Source organism: Taudactylus pleione, unplaced genomic scaffold, assembly GCF_031769625.1.
Source record: "Taudactylus pleione unplaced genomic scaffold, aTauple2 ptg000073l, whole genome shotgun sequence".
NCBI lineage: Eukaryota > Metazoa > Chordata > Amphibia > Anura > Myobatrachidae > Taudactylus > Taudactylus pleione.
Genome location: NW_028284475.1, coordinates 5,314,478 through 5,330,465, shown reverse-complemented (window position 1 = coordinate 5,330,465; position 15,988 = coordinate 5,314,478). Strand labels below are relative to the sequence as shown.

The following is a 15,988-nucleotide window of genomic DNA, read 5'->3' as shown; positions in this document are numbered from 1 at the left end:
GGACAGTTCAGACACTTCTATCACAGGCATAACAATTTGGGATCCAGGGTGGGATTACAGCTGTCATTTTGCCAACTCTCCGCCGGCCCTGATGTTTGTGCGGAGCAACTGCGGGCGACCTATGGCTCACAGGCATTTGCGCAGCGGGAGAGCTTATGACGACACTGATTATGGCTGTGCAATATTATTGTGCGGGCGCTGCTACATGTCATGAATATGTCGGCAGCTGGGTATTTGTTATGCCATGGCTTTGGGCACAGGCTTATTATTTAAGCAACGCCTGAGGAAGAATATGCAAATTACCGACTCCCAATTCCTATATATATATATATATATATATATATATATATATATATAACAATATGTATATATATATATATAACAATATCTCCCAAATCCCTTGAAAGGACACAGGACAATTCATCCTCAGGCCCTGTCTCCGGCTGATAATGATGGAGGCCTATCAGATTCAGAACAGCCGCACTTGCTCATCTCCCTGCTAACGGGAAGGAGTGCAGATAGCAGAGCTGGCCTTTGGTGGCCGGGAGATGATGGGATAAGCTGTATGGTATGGCCGCCCTTCCTATTATCAGCATCGCCCAGGACTGGCAGCAGACGGGGAATGGTAATTTGCCTGTAATGCTGCTGAAGGGCCAGAACGGAGCTTTGGGGAGAGATAAGAGCGAGTGAAGCATTTCTGCTGGCAGACTGGCGCACCAAGGGTGGCGAAGTGACGTAACTCGCCGTGATCCCCCGGGCCTGGCTGCTCGTAACAGGTCTACCTACCTTGCCGAGGGTGGTGTATTCCATCGAGATCTCCCGGAAAAAGAAATACGCGTAGTTTCCATATTCCACCGCGTGTATAAAGTGAGGCTCTGCAAGGGGAAAACGCACAAATCATGTCATTAAATGGAATATATATATATATATATATATATATATATATATATATACACACACATATATATATATATATATATATATATATATATATATTATTTATTAAATTCTTTATATTCTTCAGGTTTTAAATGAATGCTTTCTGTGAAACCGCTGTAGTGTGGAGTTCACGTATTGAGTTTGGATTATAGGGGGAAATTTGACTAAAGTGAGAGCTATTAGAAGTGGAGATGTTGCCCATAGCAACTAATCAGATTCTACTGAACATTTAACTAGCACCTTCTAGAAGATAAAAGCTAGAATCTGATTGGTTGCTATGGGCAACATCTCCAATTCTAAAAACGCTCACTTTAGTAAATTTACCCCTGGGCATCAAAACACTGCCCCCTAATGGTCATATTATTATGAACGACAGACTTGCTTGAGTACAGCTATCAAACGATCATCCATCAAAGAAACCGCTCTGATATTTTTGCATCCTAGTTTTCCAGAGCCATAAAGAACACGTATTGCCTCAAATAACACTAAGGGGGTTCCCTAGGTTCCGATATTACAGAAACGGCGAGATTTCACCAGGTTCACCGCTAAATTTAAAGCGGCAATCAGTTATAAATGTAAAACCAGCCTTGTAACTGATTGCCGCTTTAAGTTTAGTGTAAACCTGCTGAAATTACACCAGTTCTGTAATATCAGTATTACATAACCCCCTAAATCTGATATACAAGTTGTCTTACATAGAAGAGCTACTTACAACAAATATCTATCCTAATATAAATTCTCTGCACATATTTGGTCTAAAACTGTGATCATGGGAGACCTATTTTGCCCTGTGCACATCAGACTTCCTGCCTGTAAATACTGTTAGGAGCCTTTCTTAGCCTGAAATGACTGATAACAGGGAACAGTAGCTTGCGCTTAGCACTGATTAGCGAATTGAAATACAACATCAACACTATATATATATATTATTTTTTAACATATGCAATATCCTAATATTAGATTTAGCCACATGTAGGCAGTCTGTCTCGCCGGCTGTTGGGGGACAACAAATCCCAGCATGATCTGCCAGCCTCAGGCCTTTGGTCGGCAGCCTCACCTCTCAGCCACTTGGAGTCGTACTTCACGGTGCGGAGAACGGGGCTCTTTTCCCCCAGGCTGCGGTAGATGACAGCGTCGCTTGCCTGGAAATCAGCCACGGTTGCAGAATACAGATTTCCATCTACAGAGAGAGAGAGAGGCAGAGGAGGGAGGGAGGTGATGGGGCCACACAGCAAAGCATGTAATCCAAACACTAGACGCTCTGTGCTTCCGGCTGTTGTATTACTAAGACAATTAGTTACAGCCTCGCTGAGCACAACCAGTGCTGTCGTTACAAATGTGCATTTATCTGGAATATCCATACATCACATTATCGCTGGGCTGTACGCCGCCGTGTGCAGCGTTTGTGCGCTGTTATAATGGATCTCGTCTAGTTGATTTGTCTTTAATCAGGGGCTTAAGTTGATTTTTCTCTGCCTGGCAGGAACTGCATGTATCGACCTAGAAATCTGCACCGTGCCGAATGTCATCATTGCTCTCCGGCAGGCGCCTCTCTCGCCTGTTAGCTCACTTACCTCTCCGGCATGTGCAGATTATTGCCATAAGTGGGAGCTACTGACCCGGAGATGTGGCGGTCTATTACTCTAGTCAAATGGGGCTAGGGAATGACATTAATGCCATTTGCACCACCCTTTGGCGTAGGGATTATTGCGACAAGCGTGGAATAATTAAATGCCCTCTTCGGGGTGTATTTACTAAAGTGCCGGTTTTTTGAAGTGGAGATGTTGCCTATAACAACCAATCAGATTCTAGCTGTTATTTTCTAGAAGGTGCTAGATAAATGATAAGTAGAATCTGATTGGTTGCTATGGGCAACATCTCCACTTCTAAAAAACGGCACTTTAGTAAATATACCCCTTAGTAGGACAGAGAAATGCCTCCCATAATAAGCCTTTGCTGGGTGACAACAAATACTTTAATGCTATTCCCAACTTCTTAGCATGGGAAAGTCTATTTAAAATGGATCTCAGAATGGCGATATCAGTAAACCAAAATGCGTGCCCCTGTGGTCGCATGCCATGTCGTCAGTTTCGCTGTGCTGTACATCACATCTGCCGATTAATAATGAAGAACGGGATGGAATAGCGATCGTCATGTTCTTCATTATTAACTTGTTCGAGTGTGTACGGGCAATCCCCGCTCGAGGGCATCCGTCCCCATGTTGGAAGGAATGCCCGTCACTCCGGTGTGTACCCAGCTTTAGGCTGATCACTCTGGACCTGTATCGCCAAAGCAGCAGCGGCCTCGGCGAGATTTGAATAAATGATGGTGACAGGTGAAAACCGGGCCCATCGCTGCATATTAACGAATCGACGCCCTGTCTCTCAGCGATGCCACTGGCCCCTGGTGGACTGATAGGACGTATTCACATGAACATTGATTCAGCCCAGAAAATGGCTGCCAAAACATACTACAGATACCTCACACTTTTTATTATCATACACAATGACGATTACGGGAGCATTGCCTGCGTACACAATAACGATTACGGGAGCGATGCCTGCGTTCCCCACCCCCCCGCTGTCTTTTTTTATTAACTGTATTACAATGTTGCTATGTAACCATTAGTACCAGTCTGGCCTATTCTTCGGGCACTTTTATTACTGCCTGCTGTGTTTATATGTAGAATTGCTGTTTCCAGCCTGAACAATGCAGTGAAAACAAGACCTAATGTTTCCCATGACAGTGCATTTACTTACCAGGCAGAAGACCTCATGTATTAATCTACCAGACAGATTCCAGCTCTCGTATACTAGGCTGCGCTATACTCATGGTAGCTAGAATCTACTTTTCCAGTTTCAAAGTTTTTAGTAACTTTCCAGCCTAAATAAAATGTATTTGTAAAAATGGGGCTTTCAGGGTTCCTTCTACACCAGTGGTGTCAACTGGGGCCCTCCAGCTGCAGTCGAACTACACATCCCAGCATGCAGTGCCACAGTTTTGCTACTAGGGCATGCTAAAACTGTGACAGGGCACGCTGGGATATGTAGTCCCACAAAAGCTGAAGGGCCCCAAGTTTGACACCACTGTTCTACACAGTGTTGCCTATTTCAGAATTCCTGGGGAGTTCTACCATTCACCGGGGAGAGTAGACCGGCCTCCCATATCCCGCTCATGGTGGGCGGCCCAGAGTTTTAATGTATCACTGTGGCCCCACGCGCCTCCGAATGACAAAAATCAAATAGACAACCCCCCCCTTCCCCCCACCGGATATTCCATTAGGATGTCCCCTCTGGGATGTCCCGGTAGGAGGCAGAAGAATATAATAAGTATGTTCTACGCCTACAGAAAAGCCCGTTCATCCATTAATGTCTTACTGTCTGCCTACGGCCACCGATATCAACAAACGCCTGTCAGCGGTCACGTGTAGGGCGCACAAAGAAAATAATAGCTCTTAATGGATTGTAATACCAGCTCATTAGCAGATTGGGACATTTGCATACTGGAATAAATCATTTTAGCAATTTGTAAATAATAAATCAAGTAAATGAAAGCAACACGGAACAACATAGCTGGTGATAATAATAATAACAACGGTAATGACAGGCTTGTGGGGATGACGCCGCTCCCTGCTGATGGGGAAACGTTTTAACACATTCTGCATTCCTAGTACAGACCTGTGTATGCTGGTCCATATACAGTACATGTGCAGTAACCAATAGCAACCAACAAAAAACACTAACAGCGGTGGCAGCCGTTTTGTGGGGCAGACCGTTATTCTATTCTAAGCCGATATTGCTGCCCATCAATTCACTTAAACCAAAAGGCATTGCTGAGGCATCAGTAACTGTGTGCCTCTTGCCTCTGTGATGTTAGTATAGGGCTTGGTGAATTCATTGGGATAAATGATGACGGAGCCAACAAAATGGCCGCCTGCATTGTATGTACAGTAAGAGGTGCAAGGTCCTGGGGCAGAATGGCACACGTGGGTATATAGATGTAAGCCCGTGGTCCCGAGCTGTGCGTTAGGATTATTGCTTGGTGAGAGCAGACATGTAGGAGCATTACAGGTAGGGATTATTGATCCCCATGAGAAATATCATCAATGCCCACAGTTTGTTAAGGACAGACAGCACAGTTAGGGGTCTATGTACTAAGCAGTGTTAGGAGACAGAGTGAAAAGTGATAAGGTACCAGCCAATCAGCTCCTAACTGTCATCTCACAGGCTGTGTTTGAAAAATGACAGTTGGGAGCTGATTGGCTGGTACCTTATCACTTTTCACTCTGTCTCCTAACACTGCTTAGTACATAGACCCCTTAGTCTTTTATCATGATCCTTTTTCTCCATCCATTAGGAAATGAATCAGGGAGAATTGATAACCAGTCCCTCGGCCTTAAGCATCTCCATTTCCAGTGCCTCCCAGCAAAGGATTATGGCTGCACGTTCGTACCCACGGGTATCCCGCCCCCTGCTGTACTTCTGGGGCATGCGCTGGGTAATAGGAAATAGATTAGAGTGAGAACTGTCACAGCAATTAACAGGATTTCGATTTGCACCATTCCACTCTTTAGGCACAATTTGCCATGTGTCATATATATATATATATATATATATACTCTGATCCGGAAGTGGCGGCGAGAAGAGTGTAAATGCCTATTGAGAAAGTTGCAATAGCGTATTTCTGCCCATAAGCAGAGCTCGGGCTGCGTTCCGGTCGGCACCGGTAGCATATGCCAGGCACACGTCACAGCCACCTACATCCCACATGCCCCCGTGTTGCTAAGCATTTCTGTTATGTGCGACAAACGCCTTCACTATTGGGCACCAATAAAACAACAAAAACATCCCTAATACAGCAAAAGCACCTCTCCGTCTCACGTGCGCGCAAAAACACCCAACAAAACTAGCTGTAAACACGCTCGCACAAACATAATCTGTGCCCAATCAGAGACCGCACCAATCAGTGCAAACAGCCAATCACAAACAGCTCTCTAGTGCTGGCCACTCCCATCACCCTCATCCCCCTTACAGCTTAATAAGAACTTTCCCATGGGCATACGTCTTTTTTACGGTCCGCATGTGGTCACAATTGCGCAAGCATGTCCTTCCTCCATTATTTACCTTTATTAACTACTGATCACAGCGACTGTGTATGAATTATCAGCAGAAAATAAATACAATATATAATATTATTTATTCTTCCCCAATAGTCCTGGAGCTGAACACCGCCCTCTTCTGGGCTGGTAGCAAATGACTCCCCGATCAGACGGTCACCAATGACGCCTGATTAGATAAACACGCTACTCCGAAGGCCCCCTCGCTTCCCAAATTCCATATAAGCAGAAACAGCTGCACAGACATTCCCACACAGATCTGCTCCTAATGCACTGGAAGAAAATGAGAGCTTCCCTGTGGTCCTAATCTCCCACCTCCCCCCGTATATATGTACAAGAGCAGGAGAGCGAGGGGCCGGGGTTGAGCAGTTATTGTACCTTCCAGGGAACGATATTCACCTCATTCCCCATTCGGGCGTAGAGTCTGACATGTTTCTGCAGAGGATCCAGCCTGGAGTTTTCCCTATCATTATGCTGTGCTAGGGCGTCTACCTTACTGTACCCCTCTACCCCCTTACTGTACCCCTCTACCCCCTTACTGTACCCCTCTACCTTACTGTACCCCTCTACCTTACTGTACCCCTCTACCACCTTACTGTACCCCTCTAAAATTACTGTACCCCTCTACCACCTTACTGTACCCCTCTACCACCTTACTGTACCCCTCTACCTTACTGTACCCCTCTACCACCTTACTGTACCCCTCTACCTTACTGTACACCTCTACCACCTTACTGTACCCTTCTACCTTACTGTATACCTCTACCACCTTAATGTATACCTCTACCACCTTACTGTACCCCTCTACCTTACTGTATACCTCTACCACCTTACTGTACCCCTCTACCTTACTGTACCCCTCTACCACCTTACTGTACACCTCTACCACCTTACCGTACACCTCTACCACCTTACTGTACCCCTCTACCTTACAGTACACCTCTACCTTACTGTACATCTCTACCACCTTACTGTACACTTCTACCTTACTGTACACCTCTATCACCTTACTGTACACACCTACCACCTTACTGTACACCTCTACCTTACTGTACCCCTCTACCACCTTACTATACCCCTCTACCTTACTGTACTCCCTACCTTACTGTACACCTCTACCACCTTACTGTACCCCTCTACCTTACCGTACACCTCTACCACCTTACTGTACCCCTCTACCTTACTGTACACCTCTACCTTACTGTACACCTCTACCACCTTACTGTACACCTCTACCTTACTGTACACCTCTACCTTACTGTACTCCCTACCTTACCGTACACCTCTACCACCTTACTGTACCCCTCTACCTTACTGTACTCCCTACCTTACTGTACACCTCTACCACCTTACTGTACCCCTCTACCTTACCGTACACCTCTACCACCTTACTGTACCCCTCTACCTTACTGTTCACCTCTATCTTACTGTACCCCTCTACCTTACTGTACTCCCTACCTTACCGTACACCTCTACCACCTTACTGTACCCCTCTACCTTACCGTACACCTCTACCACCTTACTGTACCCCTCTACCTTACTGTACACCTCTACCTTACTGTATACCTCTACCTTACTGTACACCTCTACCACCTTACTGTACCCCTCTACCTTACTGTACACCTCTACCTTACTGTACACCTCTACCTTACTGTACACCTCTACCACCTTACTGTTCCCCTCTACCTTACTGTATACCTCTACCATCTTACTGTACCCCTCTACCACCTTACTGTACCCCTCTACCTTACTGTATACCTCTACCACCTTAATGTATACCTCTACCACCTTACTGTACCCCTCTACCTTACTGTATACCTCTACCACCTTACTGTACCCCTCTACCTTACTGTACCCCTCTACCACCTTACTGTACACCTCTACCACCTTACCGTACACCTCTACCACCTTACTGTACCCCTCTACCTTACAGTACACCTCTACCTTACTGTACATCTCTACCACCTTACTGTACACCTCTACCTTACTGTACACCTCTATCACCTTACTGTACACACCTACCACCTTACTGTACCCCTCTACCTTATTGTACCCCTCTACCTTACTGTACCCCTCTACCACCTTACTTTACCCCTCTACCTTACTGTACTCCCTACCTTACTGTACACCTCTACCACCTTACTATACCCCTCTACCTTACCGTACACCTCTACCACCTTACTGTACCCCTCTACCTTACCGTACACCTCTACCACCTTACTGTACCCCTCTACCTTACTGTACACCTCTACCTTACTGTACACCTCTACCACCTTACTGTACACCTCTACCTTACTGTACACCTCTACCACCTTACTGTACACCTCTACCACCTTACTGTACCCCTCTATATTACTGTACTCCCTACCTTACTGTACACCTCTACCACCTTACTGTACCCCTCTACCTTACTGTACTCCCTACCTTACTGTACACCTCTACCACCTTACTGTACCCCTCTACCTTACCATACACCTCTACCACCTTACTGTACCCCTCTACCTTACTGTACACCTCTACCACCTTACTGTACCCCTCTACCTTACTGTACCCCTCTACCTTACTGTACACCTCTACCACCTTACTGTACCCCTCTACCTTACTGTACACCTCTACCTTACTGTACACCTCTACCACCTTACTGTACCCCTCTACCTTACTGTACACCTCTACCACCTTACTGTACCCCTCTACCTTACTGTACACCTCTACCTTACTGTACACCTCTACCACCTTACTGTACACCTCTACCTTACTGTACACCTCTACCACCTTACTGTACACCTCTACCACCTTACTGTACCCCTCTACCTTACTGTACTCCCTACCTTACTGTACACCTCTACCACCTTACTGTACCCCTCTACCTTACTGTACACCTCTACCACCTTACTGTACCCCTCTACCTTACCATACACCTCTACCACCTTACTGTACCCCTCTACCTTACTGTACACCTCTACCACCTTACTGTACCCCTCTACCTTACTGTACCCCTCTACCTTACTGTACACCTCTACCACCTTACTGTACCCCTCTACCTTACTGTACACCTCTACCTTACTGTACACCTCTACCACCTTACTGTACCCCTCTACCTTACTGTACACCTCTACCACCTTACTGTACCCCTCTACCTTACTGTACACCTCTACCTTACTGTACACCTCTACCACCTTACTGTACCCCTCTACCTTACTGTACACCTCTACCTTACTGTACACCTCTACCACCTTACTGTACACCTCTACCTTACTGTACACCTCTACCTTACTGTAACATTTCAGCGCCGAATGGATCAACAATTGAAATGCAGAATTTACCAATAACAGTGCGGAATTCTACGTGCCGCAGGGTGGCGCAGCCAAGATAGGAACGCCCATTATAACGCCATAATATGATGGCTTTGAAGTATAAATGACACCAGTGGGTCAGAATATTCTGGATAGAATGGCGTGGCTCACAATGGTTTCCCTCCATGGTGACCAATATCCTATAAACCTGAAGGAAAATATGTTTATTTTGGCGTCTGAATCTCTTCTAGATCACTGGCTCCAGACAGAGATAACGAGGGGCCGGACGCCATGTCATCACTTCATGAACGGAAAGCACAATGGAGAGAGCGTCTGGCGCCCTTGAGCACAATGGGAACGTTTCCCAGCGTCCTTACCAACGTGTAGATGACAGCGACCTTCTACCGGATTTAAATCCAGCTCACGAATCGCTGCATAAAAATAAAAAAGTATCCGCTGTCTGTAGTAACCAGGCACTGCGCAGTGACGGATTACAGAGGATTACCGGCCTCCTCAGAACTAATCCCCATTAATTCACGCTGCGTCCTTATTACTTAAAAACGTCTTTGTGCTCCTGGCGCACACACACCCCAGAAACTCTGAGACAATGCCTCGGGTGTACATGTGGACTTCACACCTCACCCCTGATGCCGGACAAGTTCATGAAAATACAAACTGCGTACCTGGAGAGAACACGCTAACAAGCATGTTCTGTGAGACGTGTTTCTGTTTAGAGGTTAGAAAGACATATATGTAAAAGCGACTGTTTCTTACCTGCAAAGAGGGCAACGCTGGCTTGCTTGGTGTCAAAGGGGCAACGCGCCTGTCCGTTAAACTCCTCCCCTTCCTGCTCCAGGGTTTTGATCTAGAAGAGCATTGAAAAGAAAATACAAATACAATATAAATAAGGCTTGTTCTCTCTTATTCATAGAGAAATGCTTTCCCTGCATGTTACTTTAGTTAGAAGCTGCCATATTGCTTATTCAGCCAGTCATCCGTCCAATGAAACAGCGCCCCCTTTGTGTTGAGAGTGAAATGACAAATGGCTGAGCTTCATATCAAGGTATAAATCACCTCAGCCACTGGGCATAACCATTATAGTATCATGTAATAAATTAGTTTGTGCTTGGCGGCCATGTAATTAGATTTCGGGCAGAGTTGTCTTTTTCCTTAGCACTACTTATCAATCTCTATACGTGATGCCCTTCGTCATGTATGTTCTAATGTGACCACCCACGTTTCAGGTTGCGGAGAATGACAGGCACCTTACCTTGTAGTTTCGGCACATGGGGTTGAATGAATTGGTGCCGCAGGCTATGAGCGTTTGATCGTTTTTGGGTACCAGAACCTTGATGTAATTATAACACTCCTGCGAGAGAGACGACAACATGGGTTATTACGCAGTACTTTATTTTTCCCCATTTGTCGCGGTTTTTACGATAAAAGCTCAAATATAAAATAAAGACAAAAATCAGAGAACAAATTAAGACAATAGGGGCTAAAATATTCACAAGACACGGGGAATGTTCTGCTGACTTTCTTTTCTTCATAGAGGAGCTAGAAACATGTCAAAAACACCCTCTTCACTCAGTCATCTATGAGTTAGTCACCACCCACTGCCATATTTCTAGGAATATCTGGTGCATATGATATCCCACGTCACTGACTTTTATGAGGAAATATGTTTGCCCTGTTAGCTGCATACAGGGACAAAGTGTTCTAGTACAAACTCTTATATCTTGGTGTATTATATGTTTCTAATTTATCAGCTGAGGTAAATTCTGAATGGTTATGCGTGAAAGATACAAGGAGCCCAGGTCTGTGAAGAATGAAGGAAAATATTCCTTTTATCTTAATGCACGTCGCTATTCAGCAACCGAGACTCTGTGTCCAGATCATATCAATGAGGAGATGTGACAGAACATTGCCAAAGTACAAACAATAACGAAACAGCAAGTCCAAATCTCAATTACCCGGCATTGTGCTCGCATTTCAAACCACATTCCTTATTTTTCCATCATGAAAAAACAAAAAAACAATCCTCTTGTAGAAAAACAATCCTCCTGTTTTGACATTAAGCAGTGGGACTCAGATTGGCACATATTGCCTTTAATAAATATTATATTATAGAGTGCGTTACCGACGGATACCGCGCAGCTGGCATTTTCTGCAAACAATAAGATGTATACGTCTTCCAGGCTCGTTGTTTGAAGTCCTGAAAGCTTCTGCACCACAAAAATATCATTTAAATGATAAAATGTCTGTGGAACAGAAGTGTTTTACCTCATGGATTGATGCAGCCTATTGCCTACCCACTGTGGAGGCAGCCATTTTGTATACCCAACCACAGGGAACACAGTCCATCTTTATGCTAGTAGCAGTGACAAGGATTAGGGGTTTTGGGGTCTAGGTGGCCATTTTGTACCTCAGTGATGTAACTTATTCCTAGTCATGGTGCGTATACCCTGCAAAGTCTATTGTCGCAGGGCTACGTTTTAATGAACCACAGCCAACTATTCACAAAGAAGCCTCTTAAACTGTTGTCAGGAACTAGCAGTATATTTATATGACACCAGTATGCCTACAATAATTTTGATTTATCCCTGTTGGGCAGCTTGAGAAGAAGAAAAAAAAGAAAAAAGAATCGATAAATCCTATCTGCTTCCAGCAATCCATTGGATAACATAATAGAAAGCTCTTACAATCGATGCAAGCCAACCAAATCCTGACATCGTTAATTGCAGATAAATGCAGCGAAAAAGCACATTTACATGACATGTTTCTTTACCCACAATTCCTTGGTGGGGGTTTTTAACCCTGCATTCCCTAAACATCTTTCATTGATGAGATCTAAAAAGACTGACACATTTCTCCAGGGAAGTTTTGGCCAAGCTCAGTAAGACAAGGGCAGCTGAGATGGGCATGTAGACCCTAGCCCCTTAAGGGTTCATTAGGCTCCTGGGTTTAGGTATGTCAAAATGACCCCTACGTTTGGCAAAAGGGGGTCCATGAAGACCCTTATCCACTTAAGGGGCCTTGTGGCTCCAGGGGATGAGGCGAAATGGGGCCATAAAAAAAATAAAATGCCTGCAAACCCTAATAAACCGTTAAGCTACATTCTCATTAATGTTGGTTAGACTCACAAAATGGCTGCCACTACTCTATATGCAGGCGACAGGTAACACTTTTATCCTGCCTTCTTTTTGATTCATACTGAACTTTTTATTGCAAACACCTCAGGAATTGAAAATGAAGTATAAAGTCAGCAGGTGAAATCAGCGGGCCGTTGACTGAGGAGTATTTTAGCGACCAGCCTACGGCTCTCCTGTAAAAAACCCAATTCATGCAGAGTCTGAGAAGTCAAACAGAGGCTACTCCATTAAATGTGCGGCGGCCATCACACCGCCAACTCTGCACTGTTCCCATTGTATGAGCCTTCGCCGCCTGCAGCACCTTCTCCCCCCCCCCCCCCCCCCCAATTCTACCTCCCCCTAAGGTGCTAAAATGGCTCCTCAGAACTACAGCACTGCATTCACTTTTTCATGCTATTTGAATCCGCGTCCAAAGTGTCACAGCTGGGCTGCTCTGCACTTAGCCGGGTCCTTGCACTTTTAACTCTGTAATGATATACGGTTCTGTGAGAAGTGCTGCCCTGCGGAGATGTGAGGAATGATCACGCTTTCTTGTTGTGGAAAAAGCCACCTGAAAGGGGTCTGGGGCGCAGCGGTTGGGATGTACCACCTACTGTTCTGTATGTATCCTCACAAAGCCTTTCATGTGGAGACCAAAAAAGAAAAAAACCTAAGACATTAAAATATACTACACAGCTCTTAATATTATTGCAGGACAGCTCTTAGTTTGACTAAAATTAAAGAAATTAACTTCAGAATTACCGGCTTGTAGGCCGCAAACTAAACTTCGCAGTGCAGTCTTGCCACGGTTTTATCTGGATAACTGTGTGTGGAACTAGCATCTACTGTGAACGTAGACCATGGAATGATTAATATTAGGCTTTATCTTTATCTAGGTTGTATAATAGAAGGTAGCTTTGGTCATGGCATCAGCTGAAGCCTGTGGTCCTGATACCAAAGACTACCCCAACATAAAGTGGACTCTTATCTTCCACATTATGGTGGCAGCCATTTTATTGGCTAAACCAATATCCAAACCTATTTGTAGCGACATTGCTGAGGCTCAAAATGTTTCAGTGATGTCACTTTTACCTAGTAAATTATTAAGCTGCATTCTCAGGCAACAAAAAATGGCTGCCTCGACTGTGTGTGTGCGTGCTGGCGAGCGCTTTACTTGAAGTAAACCAAAACATAACTGACTGCCGACCTGATTTTGGCGGCACAGTCCTGATTTTATGGGAGTCTTCCGCCGCCCCGTGATTGGCCTACTCCCGAGATGGCTGCAGGGTGTTTGGCCACTCCCGCTCACATTGCCGTCGCCACGCCTCCGTCCCAATGTTGCAGCCTCTCATTTATGTCTCCATATAGTCAGAGACGATTTCAGTATTTAGAAGTTTTTCTATTTTGCAGCTAGCACCCAAAATAAAGTGCTAAATGCCTTCCGTGTGTCCTAACGCCGTGGGTCACCTGACACAATATCACACAACTTTGCGTTTCTACAGATATCTAGCCCAGTAGTCTACCGAGGCCTCCAGTTCAAGATTGACCACTACACGGGCCTATTAAATTGACCACGTAGGACCTTTAGCTGAACACGTCCAAAGATCTCAACCTTCTCCCGCTGTGGTGGACTCAGGTCCGACTCACGGCTCTTAGTAAACCAAGAAGCAGAGGTCCCATTTTTTTTACCCGCGATCGTGTTCCTCATTGACCTGCTTGGTGAGCGCTCCCCCTCTAGAGTCCTGCTGGGCGGGCCGCCGGTGAGCCACTTTGCTTCAGATCAGAAATGTAATCAAGGCAGGCGGCGTAGGGAGCGGTGTCGGCGTGGAAGGCACTGGAGTGTGAGACATTGATGGAGGGCAGGCGAGCAGACGTTGGTGCTTAGCTCAGCAAGAGCGGCCCTCCGCTGTGCACCATCGCAGAGCCGCTGAGTGGGAAGGGAGCTGGGTCAGCTGTTGCTCTTTTCCAGCAGCATGCTCTCCTTAATTAAAGGCGAATTCTAATTAGTGCTGGAGTTAATTTTGTTTTTCCTGGGCCAGCACTCGGAAGCTTTTTAATTTAGGAAATTTTCATTTAGAGAACAGTAACAAAAGGCCTTGAGCTGGGAGGGAGGGGGTGAATGTGTCTGGGATCGCTGCGGCTCATCTCTGTAAGCTCGTTAAAAAAAAAAAAAAAAAAAATGTTCATCACAACCTATTGTGTGTGATACATCCCTAATTCAGCCTTCTGTCGTCTGGGGACGGAAATGTTCCACATTCATTACTAAGACTAAGGAGCTGGATTGCTGACACTCCCCGTCTCGCGTACGTCTAGCGTCATACAGGTTGCACCCTCCATGTGCTGACATTTCCTTTGCACACTGACCTCTATCCAAGTACTTAACCTATAGAACGTTATATGATGTTTATAAGGAACCATTTATACAGCATGCCCTTCTTTCTAATTCATTTGACTTTGAAGTGAATGGAGCTACTGCAAACTAACCTGCAATCAATCAGAGCATAGACCCATTCACAGGTCTACAACAATCTGAAGCCAATTCAATCATTATGTAGTTCGACCTTTACCCAATCAGAACATTAGAACGTTCACAGGGCTAAACCAGCTTGCAGCCAATTGGATAATTTGAATGTTAACAGAGCTAGACCAACCTGTAGCCAATCAGATCATTAGAGCTGTCATAGTGCTACACCAGCCTGTAGCCAATCAGATTATTAGAGCATTCATAGTACTAGACCAATCTCCAGCCAACATATGTTCAAAATATTCATAGGGCTAGACCAGCCTGTAGCCAATCAGAACATAAGACCATTCATAATGCTAGACCAACCTGCAGCCAATCGGATCAATAGAATGTTCACATGGCTAGAACAACCTGTAACCAATTGGATCAATAGAGAAGTTCCTAGGGCTGGACCAACCGCTAGCCAATCGTACCATTAGAATGTTCACAGGACTAGGAAAACCTATAGCCAGTCAGTTTAATAGAATGTTGAAAGGGCTAGACCAACCTGTAGCCAATCAGATCAATAGAAGTCGGAATATGGCACCCACCTGCTGTTTGCCCCTCAGAGCGCAGTTGTCCATGTTCTGCGTTTTCCATGTTATGTACTGAAAGAAAGAGAGCAGGTTATAGGTCTGGGCCCGGGACAGACCCTATCAGACATTCCAGGCCGTTACCAATGAAACACAAAACTCATTCATCTACATATTCCAAATAAAACACGGAGAGCACATAACACTACCTGGGCAGTAACGTGACCTTACCCTGTCTGGTGAAATTGCGTCTTTGGCTCTCCTCAGATCAATGGCGTATACGTGGTCTCTAAAACACAAATGGGGTCTCGGTAAGAAAGTGCCACCACAAGGTCAACATCTGCAATGGCTGCATCTGAGATGCGGTGGGTGAGATCGCCCGTCCTTCTACGTATAGCGGCCATAATTTACTCGGCATTGTCATAGGCGCGAGCCAGTAATACGCTATACATGGCCGATGGTCTTTCATCATA

General features: G+C 45.3%; 1 protein-coding gene across 5 annotated transcripts in view; it reads right to left on the bottom strand.

Annotated features, from left to right (window-relative positions):
- Window positions 1–15,988, bottom strand: part of SEMA6C (semaphorin 6C) — a 150,088-nt gene that overhangs the window by 22,754 nt on the left and 111,346 nt on the right. For all 5 annotated transcript variants that reach the window (XM_088467615.1, XM_088467611.1, XM_088467614.1 and 2 more), the window contains 6 exons: window positions 15,747–15,804; window positions 15,534–15,590; window positions 10,619–10,717; window positions 10,123–10,213; window positions 1,997–2,119; window positions 787–875 (listed from right to left, as the gene is read on the bottom strand). In XM_088467615.1, the coding sequence (XP_088323741.1) occupies window positions 787–875; window positions 1,997–2,119; window positions 10,123–10,213; window positions 10,619–10,717; window positions 15,534–15,590; window positions 15,747–15,804 (517 nt within the window). The remainder of the gene's footprint in view (window positions 1–786; window positions 876–1,996; window positions 2,120–10,122; window positions 10,214–10,618; window positions 10,718–15,533; window positions 15,591–15,746; window positions 15,805–15,988) is intronic.